The 16,350-nt window shown below is 30.8% G+C and overlaps 1 protein-coding gene across 10 annotated transcripts in view; it reads left to right on the top strand.

Moving 5' to 3' along the window:
* The first annotated feature begins 2,031 nt into the window (after positions 1-2,031).
* The window catches only part of Shal (Potassium voltage-gated channel protein Shal), a 66,846-nt gene continuing 52,527 nt past the window's right edge, over positions 2,032-16,350 (top strand). For 6 of the 10 annotated variants that reach the window (XM_035088697.1, XM_035088688.1, XM_035088696.1 and 3 more), the window contains exons 1-2: positions 5,024-5,158; positions 5,270-7,682. In XM_035088697.1, the coding sequence (XP_034944588.1) occupies positions 6,568-7,682 (1,115 nt within the window). In that variant the 5' untranslated portion in view covers positions 5,024-5,158; positions 5,270-6,567. The other 4 variants (XM_035088692.1, XM_035088689.1, XM_035088690.1 and 1 more) reach the window with 4 other exon arrangements.

Here is a 16,350-nt window from a genome sequence, read left to right on the forward strand (position 1 = left end):
AGATGCGTGGTAACTTTGAGGCTTTTAAAAAAAAATATAATTTAATGTTTATGCATAAATTATGAGTAATTAATATTAATCACCCTCTATGGCGTGTTGTTGAGCGAGATAATAATGAAATAAATTAAAAATCAATGCAAAAACAAACGGATTAATAATATTGAGAAAGTAATTGTGTCAATTTGTAAAGAAAATCATTTTACAATGATTGCCAATGGCTTTTATAAAACTTTTGATAAGTCACACGTTGAGAACGACCGAGATTGAAAGGGTTGAATGTCACACACGCCTCTCTGTACCTATCTTTATTATTTTACTCAAAGAATTTCCAATAGTTGACAATTTCTATTGTAACAATGCTTTTTAATGTGTATATATTGTTGCTTATATTTGGTCAATATGTGCATTGGACCATTTGATATTATTCTAATATGTCATTAAAGTGAAACTCAGCGTGTGAGGAGAGCTGAATGAGTAAGATAAATAATAGGATAAAATTGAAAAAAAATATTAATTGAGTATACGCGTGTGATTATATGGCATGAAGTACGAATAAAACATGCGAGAATGGAAGAATGGTGAATAAATCAAAGGAAATGTTCCACAGAGGAAATAAAAAGAGTAATACTTTTTTGTTATCAATCAATTGATTGTGACGCGCACATTTAAGAAAAAAAAAAAAACAAATAGCTAAAAAAATATTTTTTTCCATTCTATTTTTATTTTTAGATATTTAACGAATTTTAAACACAATAAATATTTTTACTGGTTAAAAATTATATGCCTTGAGGTACAGTTTCAATATGCAATTAAAGTTATCTCTAAATCACTAAAACAAATTGTAGTAAAAATAATAGATGATAAAATAATCAAATATTTATTATTTAATTATTAAAAATTATAATAGTTTAATTGAAAGCTAGTTCTTTTACTAATATTAAAATATTTTTAAAATGAAGAATAATTAACTTCCAAATAATTAATAATTTTTTTAACATATAAGAATTTAATAATATCAATAACATATATGTATTTCCATTTTTAAACATAAAAAAGTATTTTCAAGGCATTTAACGAATTCTTAGTTGAAAAAGAGATGATGATGAAATCAAAGTGAACAATAGGTGATTAAAAATAAATTTTTACTGACCGTCAAAAAACTTTTTTGATGTCACAATGTCAGTGTATTGTGCAGTCATAGTCTAAGCAATTTTATATCTATTGATCCACCCTATTTAAGTATATTCTTAGAAAAAAAACTGAGTGAGTGGGAATGGATTTTATACTTACTTCATACTAGAACGATTTTCATTTTGTGCGTGTAATGAGTACGAAATAAATAATTATTAAAATAAGATTAAAGAACAATAGGAGATACAAAATACTCCTATAGTTGATTAAACTGGTTATTCGGTAATTGGTTACAAATACATTTTTTTCCTCAAAAAAAACATTTTAATTATCTTAAAATGAAGGAAAAAATACACAGCCGAATAAATAAATGCATATAGCGCCTACACGATTGTTTACTCTCATTGAGTGAGATCATTTAAAATGTAAACAATCGGAAGATAGAATTATAAAAAAAATTCATTAATATTGAATACTGTTTACACACAACACAAACACAAAGGTATCGATGTCCAAAAAGTATTTAAAAATAAAAATCGTCTTTATGTACAATTTGAATTTGAGTTAATTAATTAATTAGTTAAGTTCTTGATACTCTTTAACATTATTTGCTTGCATTATTAAATAAAAATTTTTGTATAGTTTTAATTAATTAATTAATCTTTTTATTTATATTTTATTATAATTTTAGAATTTAACTTAGGATTTATATTTTTTAGAACTTCTATTATTAGTGTTACTGTAGAAATAATAAGTTAATACAATGTTAAACGTTCTGACTAGTTTAGTATAAAATAGAATAAGTTATATTAATATTGTATTTTTTAAACATTTTTATAGGTCTTGCTCAATTGAACATAGTTTTTATCTCTTAAAACAAATGGTGAAAATTTTTGGAAATAATTTTTATTTGTTGATTATTTTCAGAGAAAAATTTTTCAGTACTTTATTGAAAAATAAATAAATGGAACAATGAAGTAATCGTGAAAAACAGATGGTTCCGCAATATGCAGAAATTTTTAGCAGATGGAGTTCAAAGTTTTGATCAAAGCAATCAAAATTGAAAGAGTTGCTTCCGGTTGATGTTACATCATCAGTTCGATAGAATTTTCATCAGATCGGAATTGAAGTGAATAAAGAACGTAAGTAGACAGACATATACTGAATGAAAAAATTTTTAATACATTTATGGATTTTTTTTAGTTTTATATCTCATTATCACATCCAATTTGCATAAGAGCTTTTTAGTGTTGCGTGTAGTTGACAGAATAATCGTTAAAACAATGGGTAAATAAAAAAAAAAAGTATAACATATAATCACGAAAACCACCTGACGAAAAAGTCAACTTCCCCCTTTTTTTTTAAATATATTTACATCATTCCAAATCAACCAAACCGTAACGCTCGTTTTTAACCACAAGATATTTAGAAAGACAGAATTAAAAAAAGAGGATGCTTGACAGTAGTGGATGGGTACCATCATATGATACCATTCAGTAAGTAGATTTCGTTTAAGACAGCCGTGCAGTATTGTGTCATTTAACTTTCCTTTTCTTCAGTTGCCTACGGCGACCTGTTTTTATTACTTTTCTATGCTTTATTGGTCGAAAGCTATTGACAAAGCTTCGAGCAATGATCAAAACATATATACATATACATGTATTTTGCAAGATAAAAGTTTTTTATGACATTCACTTGAGACTAAAATTCGGATGAGATTTTTTTGTTGTATTTCATTGTAAATAGGACAAAAATAAAAGGGGCTAGTAGTTTTTATTTATTAATAATCATAATAATTAGGTTTCATAATAGATTTTTTAATCAATTATTTTAATAAAAGTCAGACTTTAATGATTGCTCCCATAAAGAATTTTTTATTACATTCTAGATAAATTTTATCTGTCATTTCAACATTTTTCATCGATACAGTACTGAAAATGATAAAGAAAAAAATAAAGAAGTTATCTATTATTGAAAGTGCAATTAAAAATGTCATTTAATGACGATATTAATTTAACTATCTAATAAATTTCTCTTTTATGAAGCCAATAAATTCATATGAATCTTGCATAAAATATTTAGCTGCAAAAGATTGTGACTAAAGCTTTTATCGATTGAATCAATATTAATTCAAGTGAAGATCAAATATTTATTATAAAATAAAATACACATTGTTGAAACAAGTTGATGAATGAAAATAATTTTTCATCATTTCGGTATTTAAAGTATATTTCATTGATAAAAACGAACATTTAAAATGGAAAATTTATCATTAAAAAATTTCTACACCTTCCTACACAAAATTTATCGGTCTGTTTATTGAAAAAAATGGTTGAATATTTTTCGTCTATTAATAAATATTTCCGAGGCTTTTTTTAGAGGGTTTTTAGTCGATTAACAGTTTTATGGAGTTTACTATAGGATTATTGAGATTTTTCTAGCGTAAATAAAACAATATCAGGTATTATATTGCAGCACCCTTCGAAAGCCTCAGTGGATTAAAGCAATTTTATGAGAAGAAAATTTTCTACATTCGCTTGACTAGAAATCAGAATAGTGGTGGGTTTTTCTCGATGAAAGAATACGAAATAGGTGGAGAGTTGTATGCTTTAGAATAATATGACGATACGTTAGACGAGGGTTGCTCTAGCTAAATTAACGTCTGCCTAACATTTCACTTATTACCAGTCTCTCTTTTTTTTTACTCAATGACGAGACGGGACAATGCAGGGCTCTTAAATCTTCAAGTTGTTAACCCAGTTCGCACGACCGCTCATCACCGAATCACCTTTTTCTTCTTTTTTTTTACTAAATCCAAATTTTTGAAGAATCTCAAAAGGGCGTTCCAAATACATTCTTATTTTACTTCATTTTTAAAATAAAGAATCTTTTGATTTTCCTGAGTCGAGAAAATTTTCTTTCAACATCCCTTAGATTCATGATTACTCTCCATGAATGATTTACAATGTTTACAAACTTCTTAATCTATTTTTAGATTTGTCGAAACCCTTTATGTATTTGTGTACAAGTGCATATATTTATTAATGTTTAACTACACGTTTAATGTATATAAATAGTGAGGACCAGACTGGCTACTACTTAAGGTAAATAAAAAGTAAGAAAAAAAAAAGAAAATACTTGCTGTATAATTCGAAGCTCTCATAAGTAGTGTGGAGCTTAGAGTACTACTATTTGACTCTGTGGCCTCATGACCCTCGAGTTGGTATTGCAGCCACGATGAAAGGCCACTTGTATTTCGAGGTTGTTCCTCGCGTTCATTAGTGGTATAAGTTTACTTTTCGCTCGAAGATAGAGCTGGTCAAAAGTAAAGCAAAGGGCGTGTGAGAGGGTGTTGCTAATTCTAGCTGGGTCAATAGGAATACAGAGGGATTTCTCCATCACTCACTCACTTACTCTCTGTACAACCACCGAAAAAAAGCAGTTATTTTTTCACAGTTAAAAAATTTCTTATGCCTGAGAGACAGTTGAAGATTAAGTGGAAATATTCCTTTGGTGGTGGAAAATGGTCGTGATTTATATACAGGAGCATGTTCAATTGTGAGAGTAGGGTATAAAAATAGAATACGATAGGGAATATATAGGTATATAAAGACAGTTGAAGTACGAAAGAAAATTTAGGAGGCTTCCATAAGGGTCGATGGGTGCGCGTCTTTTTTGAGACGATGGAAGCTGAGGAAGGATATAGTGACCGAGTAGTGTACACGCTGACATAGGGAATGTTTGAGCTAGGAGCTCTTGAGGGTGGAAAATCGGGTGGCAGCGCATGACGTCATTGGGCCGAGTGTTGCCCAGGTAACGGAACGTTGCGGCGTCGGGACGCCATGCGTCGCCACTGATGCCGTCCCCGTAAAAATCAATTTGGACTTTGGCTAGGCAGGTCCGCGTTGCGTGGCTCGTCGGCTCGTCACGGATCAGCGTGTGAGGAGGCACATCCAAGAAGCCGGGTTTTACTCTCGTATATTTTCCCACTGAGTCAAAACTCTGCAAGTGACTGATCAACCATTCTGTAAGCTCGAGTATTTTTGACACGTGTCAGACGATATTTTACAGTAAAAAAAAAATAAAAAGGTCTCGTATTTATAATTTTTTTTATTTATTTATTTATTTTTTTTTATAGAAACAAAGTAGAGAAGCAAGAGTGGAAGCACATTTTTCGTGACTTTTCCTCTTCTTGCAGTCGGCAGCTACGTCAGAGTATTGTACAAGTGAACTCGAGGGAGGGAAAGCGCAGCTTGCCGGCAGCGGTCCATCAAGGGGAGGAGAAGGATAGTGGAGGAGGGATCAAACTAGAGAAGCTCTCGGGTCTTTTACGCGCGCGCTTGAGTGTCCGGCTCTGCGTCAGTGCGATCTCTCACGGGCTAGCGAAAGCACCGTGGGAATACTAGAGACAAAGTGTGTGATAAAGCTCCGGAGTATATACGAGTGGGGTGAATGAGAGGAAAGAGGGAGCAAAAGATACACTGAAGCTTCAGTGACCATACGAGTGAGCGGCATTTAGCGTCGGTCAAGGCTAGGACATCCGGGCTGAACGACTACAGATGGAAGAATGTTGACAGGTTTCATTCAAAACAAGTGTGGACATTTTAAAATTCTAAAACAATTATAGAAATCAACATTCAACAATTGATTCAAGTGATTTATTATTCCAGAAATCGTCTTGTTTAATTTTGGCCTGTGAAAATAACCAACAAGACATGCTGCTGACCGATAATCAGCTAGAATGAACGTCAAGTGCAGTTTCGGAGATAATAAGTTTTACTTTAACGATGTTGTAAATGTCAGCTAAGTGAATATTTGACGAAGAAAATTGTCAGGAGATGAGAACGTAACAACGATCAAAGACTCAAAAGGGATAAAAGGAGTTAGAGGGATCATGTAGAAAGGAAGAGAATAAATGCTAGAGATGTTGAAGAGTAAAGTGTCAAAGGTATAAAGAGAAAGAAACAAAGTAAAAAGAAGATAAGCTTTAAATTGAGAAAAAAGTTTTGTGTGCTGAGACACCGGAGTACGCGTTGAGTATCGATGATGGTGGACGGCACGTTGCCAAGACGTGATTGGCCGCTGGTGCCGCGTGTACGGCTGTTCTTGTCGTGCTCGTACTCGAGGTCGTGTTTGTCCTCGTGAGTACTAGAAACTCAGATTACTAAAGGAAGAGAATGTCGAGATATGAATTACGAATTTTTAGCCGTCGTCGTCGTCGGCATTGTTGTAAGACAGTCAACGAGGAAGACGAACAGAGACATTTAGTGAAGCATAAAAACGTGATAATAAATCGATCAATGTGACTGTGATCTAGAGATGAAGTTAATGCGTGCGCATTGTCCGGCGATTCTTGGCTGAATAAAGCTCAGTGATCGCTGGACCATTTGAAGGCTACGAAGTTAAAACTTGAGGAGCGTTATTCCACCATCGAATATGGCCTCGGTGGCAGCTTGGCTGCCGTTCGCCCGAGCTGCTGCAATTGGTTGGGTACCGATCGCTACTCATCCACTGCCACCGCCACCAATTCCCAAAGATCGGCGTAAAGCTGATGATGAGAAACTCTTGATCAATGTCAGTGGACGGCGTTTTGAAACCTGGCGCAATACCCTCGAGAAGTATCCCGACACTCTCCTCGGCTCTAATGAACGTGAGTTTTTCTATGATGAGGACAGCAAGGAGTACTTTTTCGATCGGGATCCTGATATATTCCGTCACATACTCAATTACTACAGAACGGGAAAGCTGCATTACCCGAAGCATGAGTGCCTCACGAGTTATGATGAAGAGCTTGCTTTCTTCGGCATCCTACCAGATGTCATTGGAGATTGCTGCTATGAGGATTACCGAGATAGAAAACGCGAAAATGCTGAAAGACTTATGGATGATAAATTAAGTGAAAATGGTGATCAAAATCTCCAACAGCTTACAGATATCAGGCAGAAGATGTGGAGAGCTTTCCAAAATCCTCACATCTCTACTGCAGCTCTTGTCTTTTATTATGTCACAGGGTTCTTTATCGCTGTCAGCGTGTTGGCGAACGTTGTTGAGACTGTACCTTGTGGTGCACGTCCTGGTAGAGCTGGAACATTATCCTGTGGTGAAAGATATAAAATTGTTTTCTTTTGTCTTGACACTGCATGTGTCATGATCTTTACCGCTGAGTATCTCTTGAGGTTGTTTGCTGCTCCAAGTAGATGCAAGTTTGCCAGATCTGTCATGTCGATCATTGACGTCGTGGCTATTCTCCCGTATTATATTGGCCTTGGCCTCACCGACAACGACGACGTCTCCGGAGCCTTTGTTACCCTCAGGGTCTTCCGTGTGTTCCGTATCTTCAAGTTCTCACGTCATTCCCAGGGTCTTCGAATTCTTGGGTATACACTCAAGTCATGCGCATCTGAACTTGGGTTTCTTGTGTTTTCCCTCGCCATGGCCATCATCATCTTTGCCACCGTCATGTTCTATGCAGAGAAAAACGTCGAGGGAACCAACTTTACTTCCATTCCTGCCGCATTCTGGTATACTATCGTCACAATGACGACATTGGGGTGAGTTTTTTTATGTATCATAATTTATATAAATGTTATTAAGCATGAGATAATAGGTTCTTTCCCGTAGTAGGTGTCGTGATATATTGACCATTCCCAAATATGGTTTTGAGCCAAAACAATGCACTCATTATCATGCCTATTATTATGATCTAGGCTTGTGATAAGAATTTCCACAAAAATTCACTAAACAAAATTTAATTTCGTCAAAATTCATTTATTAATCATAACACTAAGTTAATTAATTTGCTTCATCACTCCAAAATAACACAAATTTATTATTTTTAAAAAATTATTTTGCTTTTGTGTTGAATTAGTAGGCTTTCCATTGATTAAAAAAATTTTCTAGCATACAAAACATAAACTCAAATTTTTTTGTTCTCATGAAAAGACGATAATAGTCAACTAGATAAAAATAATGGCAAAAAATACTCGAGCGTTGTTATATAAATTTTTTTTATGAATTTATATTCATGAACATAGATAATAGACATTATTAATTGATACAAATTCATGTAGATGTCATTCTGAAAGTTAATTTCAGCACAAGTTTTTTTAAAGAGGATTGTCGTTGTCAGCGAGATGTTTATTATTTTTTCTCGTGTACATCAGAATAAATAGTGATAGTCATATATTTTTCTTTTCATTTCGTGTAAATGGATATTTTCAATCCATTAAAATGAATCAGTATTTAGTTTTTTAGATGCTCTATTTATTTCTTGATTAATTTATACATACAGTTTCCTATAAAGAGGAAAAAAAATCGAAACATACGATGTAAAAGCTCATCAGACTGTAAATAAAACTACTCATATATATAATAGTTATTTTTAAAACTGAGTAAAATCTATGTCATGATATTTTTGTAACGTTTTTGCATGGACAGCTGACAATCAGTTTGCACCTTTGATTGCAACACGCGGAAAAATTGAAAAGATAGAATGTAATTTCATTGATACATTATTGGATAATCGTTAAAATAACAGATGTGCATCATAAATATGTAAATAAGAATCTTCTTCTTATCAAGATTGCCACTTTATCTGTCCAATTTACTCATTATTCTTCTAGAGTAATCGATTTATGTACATCTCACCTCGATAATTCCATTTTTCTCATGTCCACTTAACTGATGGTCACTTTTCCTTCAAACTTTAATCGTAGGATCAACAGGTGCTTTGTAGGGTTCTCGGGGCTTCTCTTGCTTGTCTAGTCTTCTCTATCTCACACTTGTTCTATCTAAATCTCTCGAATATTTTCTCAATTCACGTGTGTGTACTTGAGAAAGCGGTTTTATTCATAAAAAGTGACGTTATTTTCTAAGTTTTTTTACGCATCAATTTAAGTATAAATAAAATTTTTTATTATTAATCTCTTCGGTAATCAATAAGAGGTATTTGATTAAATCACTTTAATCCTTTATCTAATAATTCAGGCTTCAATTCCAGATATAGCTACAATATATTTTTATTGAATTAAAATGAATTTATTTCTAAATAGTTTATTTATAAAGTTGAATAAAACTATTTAAAATATTTTCAATACAAGGTCTTCTAGAATTTTAATCAATTCATTTCTATCAGTACTTGAGTTTCTTCAAAGATAGAAATATTTTTTTTTTCTATCAAACATTTGATAAAGTATTTATTGTTTAATCCTTACTTATTCATGATTAAAATAAAGCTCTCTGAAGTATTTATAGCTATAAAAAAAAACCTTGCAATGAACCCTTAGTAATTAACATTAATTTCAAGGAACAATTGCTTGGTAGTAAAGAATAAAAATAGTAAGGAGAAAAAAATTTATTTAAAAACAGCAGATTTAAAAATAAATAATATTATAATAAGAGAGATGGTAATGCAAATTTTGCGGTGGACTTTATGTGTCTCGTGAGTGTTGTACCGTTGCTATACTACTTTTCTTTTATTTACCTGTCGACTCACATCCCCAAGGGGCGTATATTTAAGCATATACACCAAAGCCAGAAGGCAATTCAAGTGTCTACTGATGTTGTATAATACATGGACCTGGTGATGTATTATTCTATCCAAGGCGCAGGCGTTCTTGCATACATATTGTATAGCTATATGTGGGGTTATTTCTGCGTCTAATAGTGTCATAAGCACAAAGACTTAAGGGGTGTAAATCCACGCTAGTTTATGATCGTCTCATGCGGTTAACACTGGACGTTGTTCGTTTGTTGTACATGCCTCTATCGTGTTCTATGACGTACTAATGTCTATAGAACTATCTGTTGTTTAAATGCTGACGTGTTGACGTCGACAGGTGTATACGTTGACCTATAAGAAAAACTACACAGCCATAGCATTGCGGTCACTGGGCTACTGAAGTTGAAACCCTCCCTTATGAAGTCTTTACGCCTTCACTCTTTTTATCCCTTATATCAGGTATTACATCGTTAAAGACTTTTTTTTCTTATATAGCTGCTTCCTTCAGTATTACCCTGTTCATTCTACGCATATACCCGTCATTTCAAGCTCACTCTTTAGACTATTTTTACATCTGCGATATTTTTCTATGGAGTTATTTTCTCCTGCCCTTCTAGGTTTCCTTTTTTATTTCATCCACCTTGAAACTGACTCTGAGGAAAATTATATTTGTTTCATTTTTATTTTTTTATCATATGTGAGTCTGTTTCTGCCAGATAAAAAGATAGGAATTTCAAAAAGTTGAAGTTTAGATTTTTGCAAAATGGATTAAAATATAGGTAACCATATTTTCTCTGTTGAGGTAGAAAAATATGATCATACTTTTAAAATAATTTGTGCTTATTTACGTCAGGAAAATTCAGAGTTTATTTTTCTTTAATGTGATTAATTAATTAAGCAAAAAAAAACTTTGTCATATTTAATTTAATATTTGTAACTTTAATAAACTTTTTAAAATTGAATAGATTCATGACTTCAGATACTTTGCATACTATCTGAGAGAGTGAGTTTAAAATAAGGATGTGATAAGTTCTAATGTTGACAATAATACTTTAGGTCAAAAACCTTATATTCTCTATATTTATGTTTTGTCAGCTATTTTTAATTGTTGAGAGTTTTGTATTTTTAGGTTAGAATAAATTAGTTACATCAACTGGGAATCATCAGTCAGTGTCATTTAGATAGTAATAATCATTAATTAATAGACGATTGGTATTTTTGTTATATTGTTGTTTACATTCGTCTATAAATAATATTCATCATCATTAAAATTGTTTTTATTTATTAGTGAAATATAAAATGACTTTTAGAACGAGCTACTGTAAAATAGGATTATAGATTGATGAAAACACTTTCTGGACAGTTGAATTACCTTTTGAAACGTATATTCCAGTTCTCCAGAATATTTAGAAACTCTTAAAGTTGCTCGTAAAAAATAAAACGTGCCATGTGACTAGGGTTTTAACGTTATGAAATATTCATTCTTTCATATACGAATTTATTACTATTTAAATCCAATATTTTTTAAGTCTCTCTTACTGCCACTTTTAGTAGACTTTATGGTCAGACTCTTTTTTTGTCACAAAATTGTTGTGTTTTTTCTTTTTCTCCATTAAGAGAGTGTTCAAGTGTAACACTTTATCTGTAAACGAAAGTTTTGTTTTCACGATGATGATAATTGTGAATGCATCCATTATTCTGCTAAAAATAAAGATGCATTTGAAAAATAGACCATATGTATGTATGTATATATGAGTTTCTAGCATACAATATTCCTTGCTCTAGATAAAATATTGCTTCAATTTTTCGCTCGCTCTTAGAATTCAAAATCTCTGTCTACTTAAATCTGTTGTACACTTTTCTTCTTATACACTCTATCATTTAGGTTTTTTTGCTCTTTAATACCATTCTTCATAACTCTATTTTATACAAGTATAACAAGTATATTTCTGAAATAACTCAATCATGCACAAAAAAAAGAAAATGTCAATTCAATGGTAATAAGGAATTATTTAAGCTGATGTTAACTTTAAATTGATCAGATTTTAATGTTTCTGATTTGAATTATGAGTTAAAATATAATGTTTCAAAATATCTCATTGAATATCAACTATAAATAATGGAATACTTATTAATTTTGGATGATTTATTTCAACTTATATTACAAATTTCTGTGATGGAAAATAGAGTCAGATTAAAAATAATAAAAGTTAGCGTGACCCAATTGCTGATTTTCAAAATAACTTTTGTCTAAATAAAAATCACTGAAATAATTGATAAGTTTACTTTTATTCATGACATTTTTATAATTATATAAAAATACATGATAGTATCTTCAATATATCGACATGCTGTTGTTTATTTATGTCTACAACTTTAGAGCAATTAAACTTCAATTTCTGAATGGTAATTTTCACTTCAAGATGGAATCTCAGTGATATATGATCAAGCTTGGTGGATGGTAGTTATGTCAAGAGTCACTATGATGACAAAGAAACTTGAGATTGACCAAATAACTGATGATAACAAAGCTCTTCTGCTAATGGCATCTAAGTAAGAACAACAGATAGTATATAAATTTCTTGATATCTTGTGTAATTCAGGTCAACATCTTCAAAGATCTCCAAAACTATCATTCAGTCTTTTCTGCTATTACAGAGATACCGCCTAAGTCAAAATATAAAGGATGAAGCCTATGTCTCAGTGAAATCCTAAAAGCTATCAAGGGATTCCAAATCCTTCAGGATTGGAACTGAGCCAATCACTGCTTCAATAACCCCCTGAGGTTGACCTTTGTTACTCTCTATTTAATATCTAAAATGCTCTCAAATTATTATGTCATATTGACCCTTCAATTTTGACAGAGTACCAGTGATTTCCGTTGTTCTCATTTTATTCAGATTTTCCTTTTCAAGCTGATAAAATTTTTGATATTTTCATCCTTGTTTTTTTGTTTCCATCCAATTCTTTTTTTCATTTATTCGACAAGAATTGTGACCTTTTATAAATTGAATTGTTGCAAAAGGTCTTGTTCTTTTTATTAAACTATTTGAATTCTAGGAGGATGTTCTCAATATATTTGTTAATCATTCTAGAAATATTTTATTCCCAATTTAAAATTAATAGAGTCGTTTTACATCAAACAATTCAGCGAATGTTAAGAATTTATGCAACTAACTGAGTTTGTGATAGATAATACAAGTAAATATTCTAATACTTTAATAGACTTCATTTCTGCCCATACCCTTGAAAAAAAACTATGAATTGGGCTTCACCTAATAATCCATAGATCGATATTGCGGTTTATCGAACATAAAACTGATTTTCTACATTGATAGGATCATCAGAGCTCGTGTGCACTCACGTTGAAGATAATTGATAGCCAATGAGGACAAACTGTAGAGTAATATTGTTACTGACATGGTTAATTTGTGCACTGACCTTATTAAAATCTTTGCATCTCAGTGATTAATTCAGCTCTTACTCTTTTAGCAGAAAAATAAATATTAATTATATTCTTCTAATAATTACTGGACATATTATTATTCATTATTGATGATCTGATTGTTCAGAATAAATTTATTTCAACTTCACACACAGTAGAAAATATTTTTTTTGATGCTGCTTTACATGAGAGCTGCCGTTAAATTATTTGATTAATATACTGCACATGCACTGCACTATTTATAAATAGTCGATCAATTACATTTGGTTATTGCCTAATAATAAAGGAAGGAATTAATGTTAGAGCTATTGTACTCGATATCCTTTGGTAATTAATGCTGTTATTGTAGTACTACTATTCATTTGATTCAATCTAATAGTTTATTTGCACATGGAATCCATTTAAATTTTGATTTATTTTTTTAATCTATATTTTTAATAGTTCACATTGAAAATGCGAACGTTCATTGTATTAAATGCTTTTAAATAGTATCTTTTTCTGAAGCTCAAGGTTAAGAGTGATCGGTGTTAAAATGATCAAAATGACAAAAATATTTCTAGCAATAATTAATTTTTATTGATAAAAGTTACCAGGTCAAGTGGAACAATTTTAAACCAACTATATATTCTTTTTTGGTTTTACATCATTCCATTCGTTCTATCTTTACTTGGTGATAATAAAAAATCTTTGGTTTTATACGATAATGGCGTGATATTTTTTCCATTTTATTGCTTTCATTTGCATGAAAAAGTCATTATTAGACAATGAGCAATTATATGAGTCGTTATTTTTTTTATTATTTATCAGTTTTTTCTTATTTTTATTTCAGATATCATTTCTTGCATAGAGAATATTCTCGATACAATTATCTTCTTAATCTAGAGTTAGACCTGTTGAAAACTGTTTTTCATTGATAATGGTAATTAAGTTATCGGGTTTCGATTTGACATAATGAGCTAGAAATTTATAGTTTTTCTAATTAATTAATAATAAAGATGAATCTAATTTTTTTTAATGGGATTCATTTTTTTTTTTTTTGAAGTCTAGATGGATCATAGAACTTGTGGGATACTATTATTCAAATATTGTCCCAGTTATTATTTGAGAAATATATTTCATTTGATTGTTTTTTTTTTTCGTTATATTGTTTTTGTGATACTAGGATAACTGAGTTAACCTCGTGGTTCGTAAAATCTACTTCTATAAAATTCTAGACTCGTTTGCGAAAAAGAAATAAAAATTGTAGGAAAAAGTGAAATTGTTACCTTGATATTTGATACTCAATATTTTTTTTTATGTTCAATATCTTTATATTTCTTCAGGAAAAATCATTTCTTATTTTATTACTTCTTTCTGTATAGAAATCCATCATAAAAAATTATAGAATTACTGTGTTTTTTTTGTTGGATCAATACTATCAAGATTTTAGCTTAGTAATGTTTCCCTTAAGATTTCCTATAATAATATTTGATTGCATGTTTTGGCATAAACTGTAGAAATAGAATTCATTTATTAATAGATATGGAAGAGAAATATACATATTTATTTTACATTGTGACTTTCCTGAAAGCCACGATATTCTAATCGTCATTTAGAATCAACAACTCTTGCAAACGTTGGTGGTTTTACTATCAGCATTACCGCATGAATTGAATTGAAAATTTATTACTTCCGGTGCGAATCGATTTCCGGGAGAAGATTTTAGAATATTTTTGATACATCTAGTTTATCAGAATGAAATCCGCTTGATCACGTGCATTTTGACAATCAGATTAGTTGGTGGTATATTTCGTGCAACGCTTGGTATAAATTCATTTCGTTGTTTATAACTCTTATTTATTTCTATCGATTTATGATCCACCAGTAGATCTAGCTTTATTCCTACCACATTTCTGGATAAAATTCCTAGTCATAATCAACAGAGGTAGATGATAGATTCTCATCAATACTAATAGAATTCTCAGTTATGGTAATTTTAGCAATCACTCGATTAAGCTGAAATTCTTTAAAGTAATATCACAATTAATCATTTATGAGCAATCCAATTCATTGAATAAATTCACTATTTATCGCCCAGCAATACACATTCATTACTTTACCAGAAGTAAATATTAATTTCAACAGAAATATTTAGCCATTTAAATTATTGGTCATGACATCCTTTGATGATTCAATTTTTATAAAAGAACTAAACTAATATTAAAAGCATCTATTAGTCTGTCAATTTTTTTAGAACATTGAATATCGATATTGGATATCAATAACTACATCAGATACATCTAAAATTTTGTTCACATAAGAAAATAGCAAAAATGTGGAGATTTATTGAGATGTAATTTAATTTATTGATGCTAGAGGAAAAGAATATCAAAAAATTGGCACTCTGATATTACTGTATAAAGAAAACAACACAATGACATAAACATAGATTTGAATTTTCAATTTAATCAATCGATCCAAGACTAAGAGTTATAATTAAAACTCAGATAAATTTAAAATTTTAAAATACTATTCAAACTATTATAATAAATTTATTGCAAATAAGATCTGATAATGGGAAAGATAATTTCTGAATTGTAGCCAACAAATGGAGCCATTATCAAACAAAAATTATCATCGATAAGAGAGAAATATATACAATTTAATGATTACCATGAAATATAATTTACTTATTTCTTTAAAAAAAAAAATAGAAATGATTGAAAAAAATGAATAAAAGATGTCAGCTAAAGCTCGAGTAGTCCTCGAAAGGTTGAATGAGATAATAAGATAACCTGTTGAGAAAATATTATATTTATTATTTTATGAACAATTCAATTGAGTAAAACGAAGCATAGCGTGATAACGTAACTCAATATCGTGTAGTAAAACACTTTTATTGGATTCATGACCGAATGAGTTGGGGAAAGTCTTTTCTAGTACACTACTTTGGCGTGTTCAGATGCTCTTACTGCTGAATTAAACTCCAAAGATATGCGCAAGCACTGAGAAACCAATCTACTTGCGTTTACTCGTCGCCTCTGAGTTATATATTGAACGTATCTCGAAAAATTATACAGCCTTGACACGATTGATTTTATTGATAGCCCTTCGCATAAATTATAGCCATTGTTTGTCTTGTTATATTCACCTATATTAAATAAATTGATCATTTATTAACGATATTAATTAATTAACTAATATATTAAACAAGCGTACATGTATTTAAATCAATTTATTTTAACGCAAAAACTAAATATAGACGATCAGTTGGAATTTTAATGATGATAATCAA

The sequence above is a fragment of the Chelonus insularis genome, unplaced genomic scaffold (genome assembly GCF_013357705.1).
Source record: "Chelonus insularis isolate UGA/USDA-ARS -01 unplaced genomic scaffold, ASM1335770v1 contig_568_pilon, whole genome shotgun sequence".
Classification (NCBI taxonomy): domain Eukaryota; kingdom Metazoa; phylum Arthropoda; class Insecta; order Hymenoptera; family Braconidae; genus Chelonus; species Chelonus insularis.